Source organism: Vipera berus (assembly GCF_964194415.1).
Source record: "Vipera berus genome assembly, chromosome: 1".
In the NCBI taxonomy this organism is placed as follows: Eukaryota; Metazoa; Chordata; class Lepidosauria; order Squamata; family Viperidae; genus Vipera; species Vipera berus.
In genome coordinates, this window is record NC_138202.1 from 8,115,952 (window position 1) to 8,129,729 (window position 13,778).

General features: G+C 49.0%; 1 protein-coding gene across 1 annotated transcript in view; it reads right to left on the reverse strand.

Moving 5' to 3' along the window:
- The window catches only part of MIER2 (MIER family member 2), a 42,443-nt gene that overhangs the window by 5,333 nt on the left and 23,332 nt on the right, over window positions 1-13,778 (reverse strand). Inside the window, exons 6-10 of the mRNA XM_081321306.1 lie at window positions 13,709-13,778; window positions 12,538-12,689; window positions 10,075-10,156; window positions 4,111-4,205; window positions 61-164 (exon numbers count right to left, since the gene is read on the reverse strand). Coding sequence (XP_081177432.1) covers window positions 61-164; window positions 4,111-4,205; window positions 10,075-10,156; window positions 12,538-12,689; window positions 13,709-13,778 — 503 coding nt within the window. The remainder of the gene's footprint in view (window positions 1-60; window positions 165-4,110; window positions 4,206-10,074; window positions 10,157-12,537; window positions 12,690-13,708) is intronic.

Sequence of the window (13,778 nt, forward strand, 5' to 3'; positions counted from 1 at the left end):
GCTTGGCCGCCTACGGCCAGCAACACCAGACATCATTCTCTGACAATCAGGAGGACGTACTTCTTCCTTCCAAACCGTGTCTGTTGGGTGAAGTAGTCGTATCGCTCCGACTTCTTCCATATGTAGTAGTATTCTACGCACTCACCCACCGACCGGGTCCGGACCTGCAAAAACAGGAAGAAGGGTGAGGAGCAGTTTGGAAAGACCGGCCTTCCAGGGACCTGCTAGGAATGGGAGACAAGATACCAGGATCCTTTAAAACAGGGGTCCACAACCCCAGGTCCGTGGACCGGTACTGGGCCGCAACATGCCAGCAATCGGGCCGCGCAAACAAGCAAAGCCCCATCTGTGGGATGCAGGCAGCACACAAAACCACGCACTCTCTGGTCTGCGAAAAAAAAACCCTTCTCCACGGAATGGGTCCCTGGTGCCCAAAAGGTTGGGGACCTCTGCTTTAAAATGAATTTTCTCTTCAGGCCAACCAAGGTATGGGAATCCTCCTGCAGGGGGCAAGGATCAGTATAAAAAAGTAATCTTCAAAAGACTTGCGACGACCCGTTACGACTCACACTTCTGACTGTGATGGGCAGGCTTTGTTACGGCCGTAGGCCAAGGGTTACCTGTATTCCAATTTGGGATTCTGTTATACGGCTGGTCCTCGGCTTACGAGTACAATTGCTAAGCCATTGCTAAAGCCGATACCATTTGTAACTTCAAATGGCGACTAAACAAATGGTTGCAGGTTGAGAACTACCTATGTAAGGTTTAATATTTTCATGTTTTAAGCTGTCCATTGTCTGTCGTCAGCATGCAAATTGCAATAATTAATAAACAGCAAATGAATAAGAGCAACTGTGGTTTGTTAAGCAAGGTTTAGCGCAGGGGTAGGCAACCTCGGCTCTTTTATGACTCATGGACTTCAACTCCCAGAATTCCTGAGTCAGGAATTCTGGGAGTTGAAGTCCATGAGTCATAAAAGAGCCGAGGTTGCCTACCCCTGGTTTAGCGTGACCTGTTATAGCCACAGAAGCCACTTTGGAAACCTCGGGGGCTAAAGAGTAGAAAAGGGACAGATGGAGATAAATGAATGTGGTTTCCTTTTAAATTTATCTGCAAGACTTATAATCCACCTCGGTCCTGGAGAATTCTGAATGGTGTTCAGCAATACACATTAAAATGCATTATCATTAAACTGAGAAGTCAAGTAAAGAGGATCGACACAACTCACTCAGTACCTCTAGTGGCCAAAGGTTTGCTGAAATAATACAGCCTTGGCTTAGAACAGAGGTCCCAACCTTTGTCCATTGGTGGACCGGAGGAAAAGGGAGGGGGAAGCAATTTACATGCATGCGTGCGTATGCACTCCGTTTTTGTGTGGCGCAGTGTCGTTTTGGCGTGCAGTTTTGGTGCCCCGTGGTGTGGCGGCGCCCCGTTTTTGTGCCCCGTGGCATGGCGGTGGCCAATTTCGGCACCCCGTGACGTGGTGACATCCCGTTTTCATGCCCTGAGGTGTGGTATCCCGTTTTTGCACCTCAAGGTGCAGTGGCTGCATCCCGTTTTCGCGCCCCAAGGTGCAGCATCCCATTTTTGTGCCCTGAGGCGCAGCGACGTCCCATTTTCGCGCCCCAAGGCATCGTGGCCTGTTTTTGTGCCCCGAGGTGCGGCATTCCATTTTTGCACTCTGAGGCACGGCGGTGGCATCCCGTTTTTGCGCCCCGAGGTGTGGCGATAGCCCGGTTTTGCACCCGGCTGCTGCGCTAGCGCAAGTGAGGGGGTGTGTGCGCACATGCGCGCACACTGGCCACCTTGTCCCCCAGCCTGGGGGCCAGCAGGCCACAGCCCCCTACCAGGCCACGGCCCACAGGTTGGGGACCCCTGGCTGAGACGATAAATAAAGTAAGGTCTACATACAGGTTGGGTAGTGCAATGGCTGAGCAGTTAAGACAATGGGCTTGTCGGCTGGAAAGCCGGCAGTCCAGGTTTGAGACCAGAACATCGCGCAACGGGGTGAACTCCTATTCCCTTGCCCATCTCCTGCCAACCTAGCAGTTCAAAAGATGCAAATGCAAGTAGATAAATAGGTACCACTTCAGTGAGAAAAGCAACAGCATAGTCCAGGGGGGTCTTCAAACTTGGCCCTTTTATGAGTGGACTTCCAACTTCCAGAATTCCTCAGCCAGGAGGAATTCTGGGAGTTGGAAGTCCACGAGTCATAAAAGGGCCACGTTTGAAGACCCCTGACATAGTCCTTGACTTCCAACCATTCGTTTAGCCACTGTTCAAAATCACAGCAGCACGGGAAAAAGTGACGTACAGCTGGTTCTTACGCTACTGATTGTCACAGCATCCCCCCATGGTCACGCGATCAAAATTCTGGACTCTTGGCGAACCGACATCTATTTACGACAACTGCAATGTGCTGGGGTTATGTGATGGCCATTTGTGAGTTTCCCAGACAGCTTCTAACAAGCAAAGCTGAGGAGGGAAGCTGGATAGCTTAAGGTCCATTGGATTTGCTTAATACCTGAACTAATTGCCTTAACCACCATGGCAAAAAGGTTGTAAAAATCAGGCATGACTGACTTAAAACACCTGTCATGCTTAGCAATGGAAATTCTGGTCCCAATAACGGTCATAGGTTGAGGACTACTTGTGTATCTCTGGGAAGAGACAGTTCCCTAAAGCTGGAGCTGACTCAGGAGAAATTTCCTGACAGTGAGAACAAATAATCAGTGGAACGACCTGCCTCCAGAAGTTGTGGGTGCTCCATCACTGGAGGGTTTTAAGAAGAGACTGGACAGCCATTTGCCTAAAATGGCATCGGGTTTCCTGCCTGAGTAGGGGGTTGGACTAGATGACCTCCAAGGTCCCTTACAATTCTATTATTCTGCTTTGTTATTGTACGATTCTTTCTATGATTGTGTGTATCCATCCCATCAAGCCCAAAGGAGGTCTGGAATGGTATAGATCTCCTGGCATGGACTGGCGGGTTGGACTAGAGGACCTCCAAGGTCCCTTCCAACCTTATTATACTATGTTCTATATTCTAGGTTTTAGGGTTTGGAAAGTGGGCGTGCCATTCCAGATCATCTGAGAGCACAGGAGAAGATCCATCAAAGCCAGTAACTGTCCATAACCTTGGGCCCCTCAGGCTAAACCAAGGATTTTCAACCTTGGCAACTTTTAAGACCTGTGGACTTCCAACTCCCAGAATTCCCCCCCAGCTGGGGAATTCTGGGAGTTGAAGTCCACAGGTCTTACACTTTGCCAAAGTTGGAGATGCCCTTGGGTCTAAACCAGGGCTCTTCTGTTGTGATTCAGGGTCAGCCTGTGGGTTCGGCAGTTGGGTCGGATGACTCAGAGGAGGAGGGGGGTGTTGAAGACCTTGCTGAGGGGGTTGAAGATCTTGATGATGAGAGCCCTCAGCCAGGCCCACTTGGTCACCACGGAGACCCAGCTGTGTGAGCCTGACAGTGTGGATGAAGATGACCCACAGCTGGCCCTGTTCAAGGACGCCCGACGCAGGAGGCAGTCAATTAGGAGTAGACAGAGGAAGGCAATGGGGCTTCTCGGAAGGAGGCAGAGAGAAGCCACGCCCTGAACTCTATATAAGGGGAATGTCTGGGAGGGCTGGTTTGCTGAAGGCAACCGCTCGGATGGTTCATGTTTCTTAAAGCTCCGGTTTCTTGCTTCGTGTCTTGTTTGTTTTTGTAGCTATAAATTTGGCAGGCGTAGTTCCAGCCTCTTGCCGTTTGTGGAGGGGTCGTCCCTGCCTTTTCTGCAGGGCCGGTAGCAGGCTGGTACAGAACATCTTCAAACCTGGCCCTTTTATGACTTGTGGACTTCAGCTCCCAGAATTCCACGGCCAGTGTGCCGATGGCCAAGGAATTCTGGGAGCTGAAGTCCACAAGTCATCAAAGGGCCAGGTTTGAAGAGCCCTGGTCTAAACTGTCCTCACAATGCCCATATTTGCCAGGACAACCAAGAAGGCAACAAGGGGTGAGCAGCCAAGTCAGCCTCCTGCAACCTGGCCTTTTCTTCTGCGCCTTTGTGAAACCCCACTTGGAGTTCACCTGCCTTCACACAGGACGCAGAGTGGCTTCCATTTACCTTGTTGGCTTGGATGAGGTGGAAGTTCTTCCCATGGACCCGAAATCCATGTTCGAAGTTTCGACATTCTTCTTCGCTCCAGGCACAGAGCTCATCTGCAAAGGGGGGAGAGGGAGGCAATCAGGTAGTCCTCGACTTACAACAGTCCACTTAGCGACCGTTCAAAGTGACAACGGCATTGAAAAAAGGGACTTAAGGACCGTTTTTTTCACACTGACGATCTTCGTAGCATCCCTGTGGATTATGTGATCAAAATCCGGATGACTGGCAGCTAGCTCATACTTACGACCGTTCCCGTCTCCTAAGGCAGGGGTCCCCAATCTTTTGGGCACCAGGGGCTGGTTCCGTGGAGAGAGGTTTATGACCCAGACTTAGGGGACAGTATCACTTGTGAATACGTGCAGATGGCCCTGCTCTCTCTGGCCACTTGCAGACCCATGAATGCAGGTTCATGAAAGGACAGCAAAGGAAACACCCAATATTCTAACCCATCTGGGAATATCTGGTGTCTTGGGGGAACACCCGAAAGGGAACATCTGGTGTCTCCAGGGAACACCCCAAAGGGAACATCTGGTGTCTCGAGGGAACACCCCAAAGGGAACATCCGGTGTCTTGGGGGAACACCCCAAAGGGAACATCCGGTGTCTTGGGGGAACACCCCAAAGGGAACATCTGGTGTCTCGAGGGAACACCCCAAAGGGAACATCCGGTGTCTTGGGGGAACACCCCAAAGGGAACATCTGGTGTCTCGAGGGAACACCCCAAAGGGAACATCCGGTGTCTCGAGGGAACACCCCAAAGGGAACATCCGGTGTCTTGGGGGAACACCCCAAAGGGAACATCCGGTGTCTTGGGGGAACACCCCAAAGGGAACATCCGGTGTCTCGGGGGAAACACCCCAAAGGGAACATCTGGTGTCTCGAGGGAACACCCCAAAGGGAACATCCGGTGTCTTGGGGGAACACCCCAAAGGGAACATCTGGTGTCTCGAGGGAAACACCCCAAAGGGAACATCTGGTGTCTCGGGGGAACACCCCAAAGGGAACATCCGGTGTCTCGGGGGAAACACCCCAAAGGGAACATCTGGTGCCTCGGGGGAACACCCCAAAGGGAACATCTGGTGTCTCGGGGGAACACCCCAAAGGGAACATCTGGTGTCTCGGGGGAACACCCCAAAGGGAACATCTGGTGTCTCGGGGGAACACCCCAAAGGGAACATCTGGTGTCTCGAGGGAACACCCCAAAGGGAACATCCGGTGTCTCGGGGGAAACACCCCAAAGGGAACATCTGGTGTCTCGGGGGAACACCCCAAAGGGAACATCCGGTGTCTCGAGGGAACACCCCAAAGGGAACATCCGGTGTCTTGGGGGAACACCCCAAAGGGAACATCTGGTGTCTCGAGGGAAACACCCCAAAGGGAACATCTGGTGTCTCGAGGGAACACCCCAAAGGGAACATCCGGTGTCTCGGGGGAAACACCCCAAAGGGAACATCTGGTGCCTCGGGGGAAACACCCCAAAGGGAACATCTGGTGTCTCGGGGGAACACCCCAAAGGGAACATCTGGTGTTTGGGGGGAAACACCCCAAAGGGAACATCTTCCCAGTTGCAATGTATGGCTGTGAAAGCTGGACCATAAGAAAGGCTGAGCGCCAAAGAATTGAGGCCTTTGAACTCTGGTGCTGGAGAAGACTCCTGCGAGTCCCTTGGACTGCAAGGCGATCAAACCGGTCAGTCCTAACACACACACACACACACACACACACACACACACACACACACACACACACTACAGTTCGTTTAGTGACTGTTCAAAGTTACAATAGCACTGAAAAAAGTGTCTTATGACCGTTTTTCACACTTAACGACCATTGTAGCATCCCCACAGTCACGTGATCCAAATTCAGACACTTGGTAACTGACTCATATTTATGACGGTTTGCAGTATCCCGGGGTCATGTGATTCCCCTTTTGCGACCTTCTGACAAGCAAAGTCAAGCGGAAAGCCGGCTTCACTTAACAACCGTGTTTCTCTCTTAACAACTTGCACTGCAGCGATTCACTTAACAACTGTGGCAAGAAAGGTCACAGAACGGGCCAAACTCACTTGAACACTTCTCTCTCTCTTAGCAAAAGAAATTTTGGGCTCAACTGTGGTGATAAGTCGAGGACTGCCTGTACTGCTCTATAAACAACAACAAAAAAGACAGCTGGGAATTTTCCTAAACTTTCAAAAATGAGCGGACTCCATGTAGGTGTTTTTTTTTTAAGCTGTTCAACAATTGAGGCAGATCTTTTTATTTTTTTTTTAAAGGAGAAATACGCTTCAATCCCCAAGCACTGACAGTTCTTTTCGTCTGGTTTTTGCCGGATTGTTCCGCAATGAGAATCCTGACTTTATTGGAAGTGATGGCATTTAATTGTTCCATCGATCTCTGATCCACGACTCTTTCTTTTCAAGCCAGGGGACACATGACTGTCTTGGAAACTGTCCGTTCTCTGACTTCTGCACAAAGTACACAAGATCTGCTTTAGCAAGATCTCCCGAAAGCGAGAGGCGAGGTTACAAGAATTCTAGCAACTGGATTATTTCCCATTTGCCACCAATAATCCACCCGCATGTTTGGTTATGGCCAACTTTCGTTTTACTTATTTTTATTTTTTTATTTTAATTCCATTTATATCCCGCCCTTCTCCGAAGACTCAGGGCGGCTTACGAGCTTAGCAGTAGCCTTCATTCTATGTATATGCCTGCTTATTAGGGCTTTCACACACACCCCAAGCGGCATTATTACAAGGTCAGCTTAATTGCCCCCAACAATCTGGGTCCTCATTTTACCTACCTCGGAAGGATGGAAGGCTGAGTCAACCTTGAGCCTGGTGGGACTCGAACCTGCACTAATTGCAGGCAGCTGGTGTTACTTAAGGAGGCATTAGCCCACTGCTCCACCAAGGCTTTACTTCTAATTTGACCAAAGTTAGTTTTACTTCTAACCGCCTTCTTCCTCTGTGGCCACCTTCACTAACGGAGAACCTCGCAAGAAGCCATTGACGTACAGGTTGTCCTCAGTGTACAACCCTTCACTTAGCGCACGGGACGGCATTTTATGACAGTTTTGCCGAAACCTGGCATTTATGTTTTTCCACAACGCCGGCTCATGGCGAACCGTGGGTTCGCTTGACAACTGCTGCGAAAAAGGGAGTAAAATCAAGTTGGTTATGTGACCAACTCGGTTTACAGACGTCACGAGTTATGACTGTGATAGACAGGCTCTACTGTGGTCATAAGTTGAGGACTACCTGTAAAACAGACCAGAGAAGGGAGAAATACTGTCGTCTTCCTCTCCTCATTCTCAAGGTTTTCGTGATCATTAAGGGACTGGAGGCTAAAACACGTGAAGAACGGTTGCTGGAATCGGGTAGTCAGTTTAATGAAGAGAAGGACTAGAGGTTACATGATAGCAGTCTTCCAATATCTCAGGGGCTGCCCCAAAGAAGAGGGAGTCAAGCTATTCTCCAAAGCGCCTGAAGGCAGGACAAGAAGCAACGGATGGAAACTAACCAAGGACAGAAGCAGCCTAGAACTAAGGAGAAACTTCCTGACAGTGAGAACAATTAACCAGTGGAACAACTTTCCTCCAGAAGCAGTGAATGCTCCAACACTGGAAGTTTTTAAGAAGAGACTGGACCGCCATTTCTCTGAAATGGTATACGGTCTTCTGCCTGAGCAGGGGGTTGGTCCCCCCTTCCAACTCTGTTATTCTGTCACACAGAAGCTGGAAGAAGAAATGAACTTCTGATTGACATCAGACATAACCTACGTCAGACCTCCACGATGAGTTAGAGCAGGGGTGTCAAACTCGCAACGTCACATGACGTCTCGCATCGTATCTTGACTTTTTTTCCATTGCCGGCAATGGGGTGGGCGCGGTTTTGCTATGATGCATCTGGTCCGCGAGCCGGCAGTTTGATACCCCTGCTCTAAGTCTAAAACAAAGCATGGCTTTCTATTGTGGTCAACCCTCTCCATCTTAATCACACTACTGGTGTGGATGACGTCTTAAGAGTCAAGTGTAATATGGCCCAGTGAAGTGTTCAAGCTCTCCCTTAATTAATTCTTTATTAACTCTTGCCCTTGAATCCACCTGGATATTGGGGTTGACGGGCTCATACTTTCAACCACGTCTTTTGTAAATCCAGCGGGCCTCTTCTTCAAATTAAGGGTTTAGATTAATCTGGAGAGCCAGGTTTAAAACTCTGCTCAGGGGCGAAATCGATCCATGTGTAACCTTTACCTTTAATCTACCCCTTTTTCTTCCCTCCCCCACAAACTTTCTCCCCCCCCACCCTTTTCTTTCTGTTTCTTTTCCTTTTTAATCAATGACCAATATGAATTTTATTACAATATTTAATATCTAGAGATTTCTAATTGAGATTGTGTAACAAACCTAGTCCTATACTTCAGTAATTAATTAATGAGATGAAATTAATTCACGAGAGAGCCCTGGTGGCGCAGGGGTTAGAATGCAGGATTGCAGGCTGACTCTGCCCACTGCCGGGAGTTCGATCCTGACCGGCTCAAGGTTGACTCAGCCTTCCATCCTTCCAAGGTTGGTAAAATGAGGACCCAGATTGTTGGGGGCTATAGGCCGACTCTGTAAACCAGGGGTCTCCGACCACTGGGGAGAAATGGGCAAGTGCACACGTGAGGGGGGGAGGCAAGCTCACACGCCAAGCTCTACTCGTGTGAGCAGAGGGCGCTTGCGCCAGTGGAGCTTTGCAAGAGAGCACAAGCGCCCTCCGCTTGCATGCAAACCTCCATTTGTGTGAGTGGAGGCCATGTGTGCCTGCCACTCACACACACACCCCAAACACCGTGCCAAGCCACTAGGCTGCCAAGCTAGAAAGCTTGGGGACCACTGCAGTAAACCACTTAGAGAGGGCTGTAAAGCACTATGAAAAGATATATAAGTCTTAAGTGCTATTGGCATTGCTATAAGGAATTTAAATTTGGAGATATTTGCAAACACTTTGTACATTTACTGTTACTTTATTCTATAGTCCAGGGGTAGGCAACCTTGGCTCTTTTATGACTTCAACTCCCAGAATTCCTGAGCCAGCATGGCTCAGCTTGGAAACCTCTCCCTTTCCCCTCAGCATGGCTGGCTCAGGAATTCTGGGAGTTGAAGTCCACGAGTCATAAAAGAGCCAAGGTTGCATACCCCTGTTCTATACCTACTAAGTCTCTTTATGTATTTTTTATTTCTTTTATGCATCTATTTATCGTTTCTTTAAATGCTGTAATAATAAATACACTTAGGACCACAGCCGGGCCCAAAATTTCTGTGGCTAAGCAGGACAGTTGTTAAAGTGAATTTTTACCCATTTTTACGACCTTTCTGGTCAAAGATGTTAAGTGAATTGTTGTTGTTAGCTGCGAAGTCGTGTCCGACCCATCGTGACCCTATGGACAACGTTCCTCCAGGCCTTCCTGTCCTCTACCAGTTAAGTGAATTACTGCAGCTGTTAAGGTAATAACACGGTTGTTAAGTGAATCTGACTTCCCCAGCTGGCCTTGCTTGTCAGAAGGTTGCAAAAGGGGATCACGTGACCCCCCCCGGGGGGGGATACTGCAACGGTCGTAACTGTGAGTTGTCAAGTGTCTGACTTTCCATCATGTGACCATGGGGGTGCTGCAATGGTCGTAAGTGTGAAAAACGGTCACATCGGGGTGGTGATGTTTTTGAATGCCGTTGTAACTTTGAACTGTGACTAAATGAATGGTTGTAAGTCGAGGACTACCTGTTCTCCTGAAAGTCGCCAGGTTTGAAAAGATGAGATTGGGAAATCTGGGTGTGTGTGTGTGTTTGTTTTCAATGGGACTACAGGGCCTCTGCTGAACAACAGAAAGACAGAAAGGTAGAAAGAAGAGAAAGAAAGATAGAACTGCCTTATATGTCTCACCTCGAATGACCTTCACGTTGAACCGGAGTCGTCGCAGGGCTTCTTCTGCGTTGAAGTTACATTTCACCAATTCGTAGAGGGCCTGTGGGAGAAATAATAATAATAACAATAACAATATTACAAGAAAGAACTGGAGAAGATAACAAAATACAAAGACCTACAAATAGAAATAGAAAGATTGTGGCAAAGGCAAGCAAGGTTAGTACCGATAGTAATAGGCACCTTGGGTGCAATCCCAAAACAACTGGAGCACCACTTGAACACCATCATCGGCATTGACAAATTCGCCATTAGTCAATTGCAAAAGGCGGCCTTACTAGGAACTGCTTCCATCCTGCGACGAGATCTGGAATACCCTCAAACATCCACATCTGCCTATCCCAGATGTCCTTGGTAAGGACTCGATAGGTCGACAAAAAAGCCAAGTCCAGTCTGAACATCTGGTTGACTGTGCAATGATCAATAATAACAAGAACAAGAACAATAATAATAACAACAATAGTTGGAAGGGACCTTGGAGGTCATCTAGTCCAACCCCCTGCTCAGGCAGGAAACCCTATACCATTTCAGGCAAATGGCTGTCCAGTCTCTTCTTAAAAACCTCCAGTGTTGGAGCATTCACCACTTCCGGAGGCAGGTGGTTCCACTGGTTAGTTGTTCTCACTGTCAGGAAGTTTCTCCTTAGTTCTAGGTTGCTTCTCTCCTTGGTTAGTTTCCATCCGTTGCTTCTTGTCCTGCCTTCAGGCGCTTTGGAGAAGAGGTTGATCCCTTCTTCTCTGTGGCAGCCCCTCAAATATTGGAAGACTGCTATCATGTCCCACCCCCCCAGCCCTCGTCCTTCTCTTCATTAGACTAGACCAGGGGTAGGCAACCTCGGCTCTTTTATGACTCATGGACTTCAACTCCCAGAATTCCTGAGCCAGCTTGGCTGGCTCAGGAATTCTGGGAGTTGAAGTCCATGAGTCATAAAAGAGCCGAGGTTGCCTACCCCTGGACTAGACACAATCATTAAACTAGATACAACTGCACAGGGATGCCTATTATTAGAAATCAGCTCTGGCTATGGGGAGAAAGAAAGAGGCTACTGAGAAACAGGAACCTGAGCCAGGGAAGGGGATGGGAAGAAGAAGCAAGGCCTTGTCATTGTCACCGCGCACAAAAAGTATGGAATAACAATGCCTAAGGAGGGACCCAGCTCAACTGCAGCATCCCTAATTGGCATTATTAAAGAAACATCTCCAAGGAAACAACCAAGCTCGGAGAGCACCAAGGACCCCACAGTCCTCCTCCTCCTCCTCATTTCCTCCACAAACCCCTCTCCCTTCTAGCACTGATGATGTTATCTAGTTGGGTCATGAACCATCTGCAAGAAAACAACAAGTTCAGAGAGTACCAAGGACCCCACAGTCCTCCTCCTCCTCCTCCTCTCCCTTCTAGCACTGATGATGTTCCTTAGTTGGGTCATGAAAGGTCTGCAAGAAAACAACCAAGCTCAGACAGCACCAAGGACTCCACAGTCGTCGTCGTCCTCCTCCTCCTCTCCTCCACAAACCCCACTCCTTTCTAACATTGATGATGTTACCTAGTTGGGTCGTGAAATGTCTGCAAGAAAACAACCAAGCTCAGAGAGCAGCAAGGACTCCATAGACCACACTCCTCCTCCTCCTCCTCCTTTCCTCCAGAAACCCCACTCCCTTCTAGTACTGATGATGTTACCTAGTTTGGGTCATGAAACATCTGCAAGAAAACAACCAAGTTCAGAGAGCACCAAGGACCCCACAGTTCTCCTCCTCCTCCTCCTCTCCACAAACCCCACTCATTTCTAACACTGATGATGTTACCTAGTTGGGTCATGAAACATCTGCAAGAAAACAAGCAAACTGGGAGAGCACCAACCACCCCACAGTCCTCCTCCTCCTCCTCCTCTACTCCACTCTCTAATAGCCCTGATGACATTACCTAGTTGGGTAACGAAACGTCTGCAAGGAAACCCCCAAGCTCAGGACCTCTCAACTGGCATAGTGACACTTGATGCTAAAGACTTTGACATCTCCAGGCAGGGCTTGGAAATAGGCTTCTCTCCAAGGCAATATTTGTAGCTCCGGATTGAACTGTGGAGTCCTTGATGCTCTCTGAGCTGGTTGTCTGCCTCCCCCCCCCTTCCCATTATCCAACCAGGTAACATCATTCCCAATCAAGCATCTGCCAACTGCAGCAGGTAAAGCTTTGTCTGACCTAGGCAAGTGGAAGTTAAGGGCCACTGCGATGGCTGAAAAAGACCCTTTGGGGACAGGCTAATCTACCTTATTGTTGCCCTAGTTATCCTTCTCTGCTGAGGGGAGATTTGAGGCCGCATCGGGATTTTTAAATGAACTCTTGATTCATTAGTCTTCCCCGTAAGGAGCGCTTTCCTGAAAGCAATCTCACCGGCGACGGGGGAAGAGTTAGCCACGCAGCACTCACTTGTTCGTTATCCTTTACCACCTCTCCTTCTGGAAGCCTGGCGTTGGAGACTTCATCCCATCTCCTCTTGATGGCTCGGAAAAGGAATTCCTCCACCTCTTTCTCCGGCAGGATATTTGGGTCCCACAACAACTGGTCGTCGTTTTCATAGACTAGATGAAAAAAGAGTGAGGGAGGGAGGGAGGGAGGGAGGGAGAGATGGAGAGAGAGAGAGAGAGAGAGAGAGAGACTGAATCCAGAGTTTAGTGTAGTAGTTAAGGTCCTGGCCTAGAAACCAGGAAGTGTTGTGAGTTCTAATCCCACTTTAAGCATGAAAACCGGGTGGGTGATGTCAGGCCAATCACAAGATGCAGTGAGTTCTAGTTCCACCATAGGCATGAAAGCTGGCTGGGTGACTTTGGGCCAATTACCAGGAGATGGTGAGTTCTAGTTCCGCCTTAGGTATGAAAGCTGGCTGGGTGACGTTGGGCCAATCACCAGGAGATGGTGAGTTCTAGTCCTGCCTTAGGTATGAAAGCTGGCTCGGTGACTTTGGGCCAATCACCAGGAGATGGCGAGTTTTAGTCCCACTTAGGTATGGAAGCTGGCTGGGTGACTTTGGGCCAATCACCAGGAGATGGTGACTTCTAGTCCCGCCTTAGGTATGAAAGCTGGCTAGGTGACTTTGGGCCAATCACCAGGAGATGGTGAGTTTTAGTCCCGCCTTAGATATGAAAGCTGGCTGGGTGACTTTGGGTCAATTACCAGGAGATGGTGAGTTCTAATCCCATTTTAGGCATAAAAGCCGGCTGGGTGACTTTGGGTCAGTCATTCTCTCTTAGCCCAACCCACCTTACAGAGTTGTTATGTGGAAAACAGGAGGAGGAAGGAGTATTAGGTACATTTGCTGCCTTGAGAGAAGAAGACAAAAGTGTTCAAGCAACGAGGCTTGTTCTTTCAACTTTTTGCCAAACACGGCGATTTTCCACTCGCAGTGGCTATTTCTTTCCTTTTTCTAAAACTCCCAAATCCTCAGCCGGTATTGTCCAAGGACAGCCCGATTTGCACAGCTCCTGGACCACACACACACACACACACACACACACACACACACACACACACACACACACACACAGAGACAGTACTGCCAAAGGTTAAAACGACAAGGATCCACACGAGGAAAGTTGCTCACCTTTTTCGCCCTGCCTGCTCAAGTGCAAGAGAGGGACAGCTGCCTGGTACTGGGGTCCCACCATAATCTC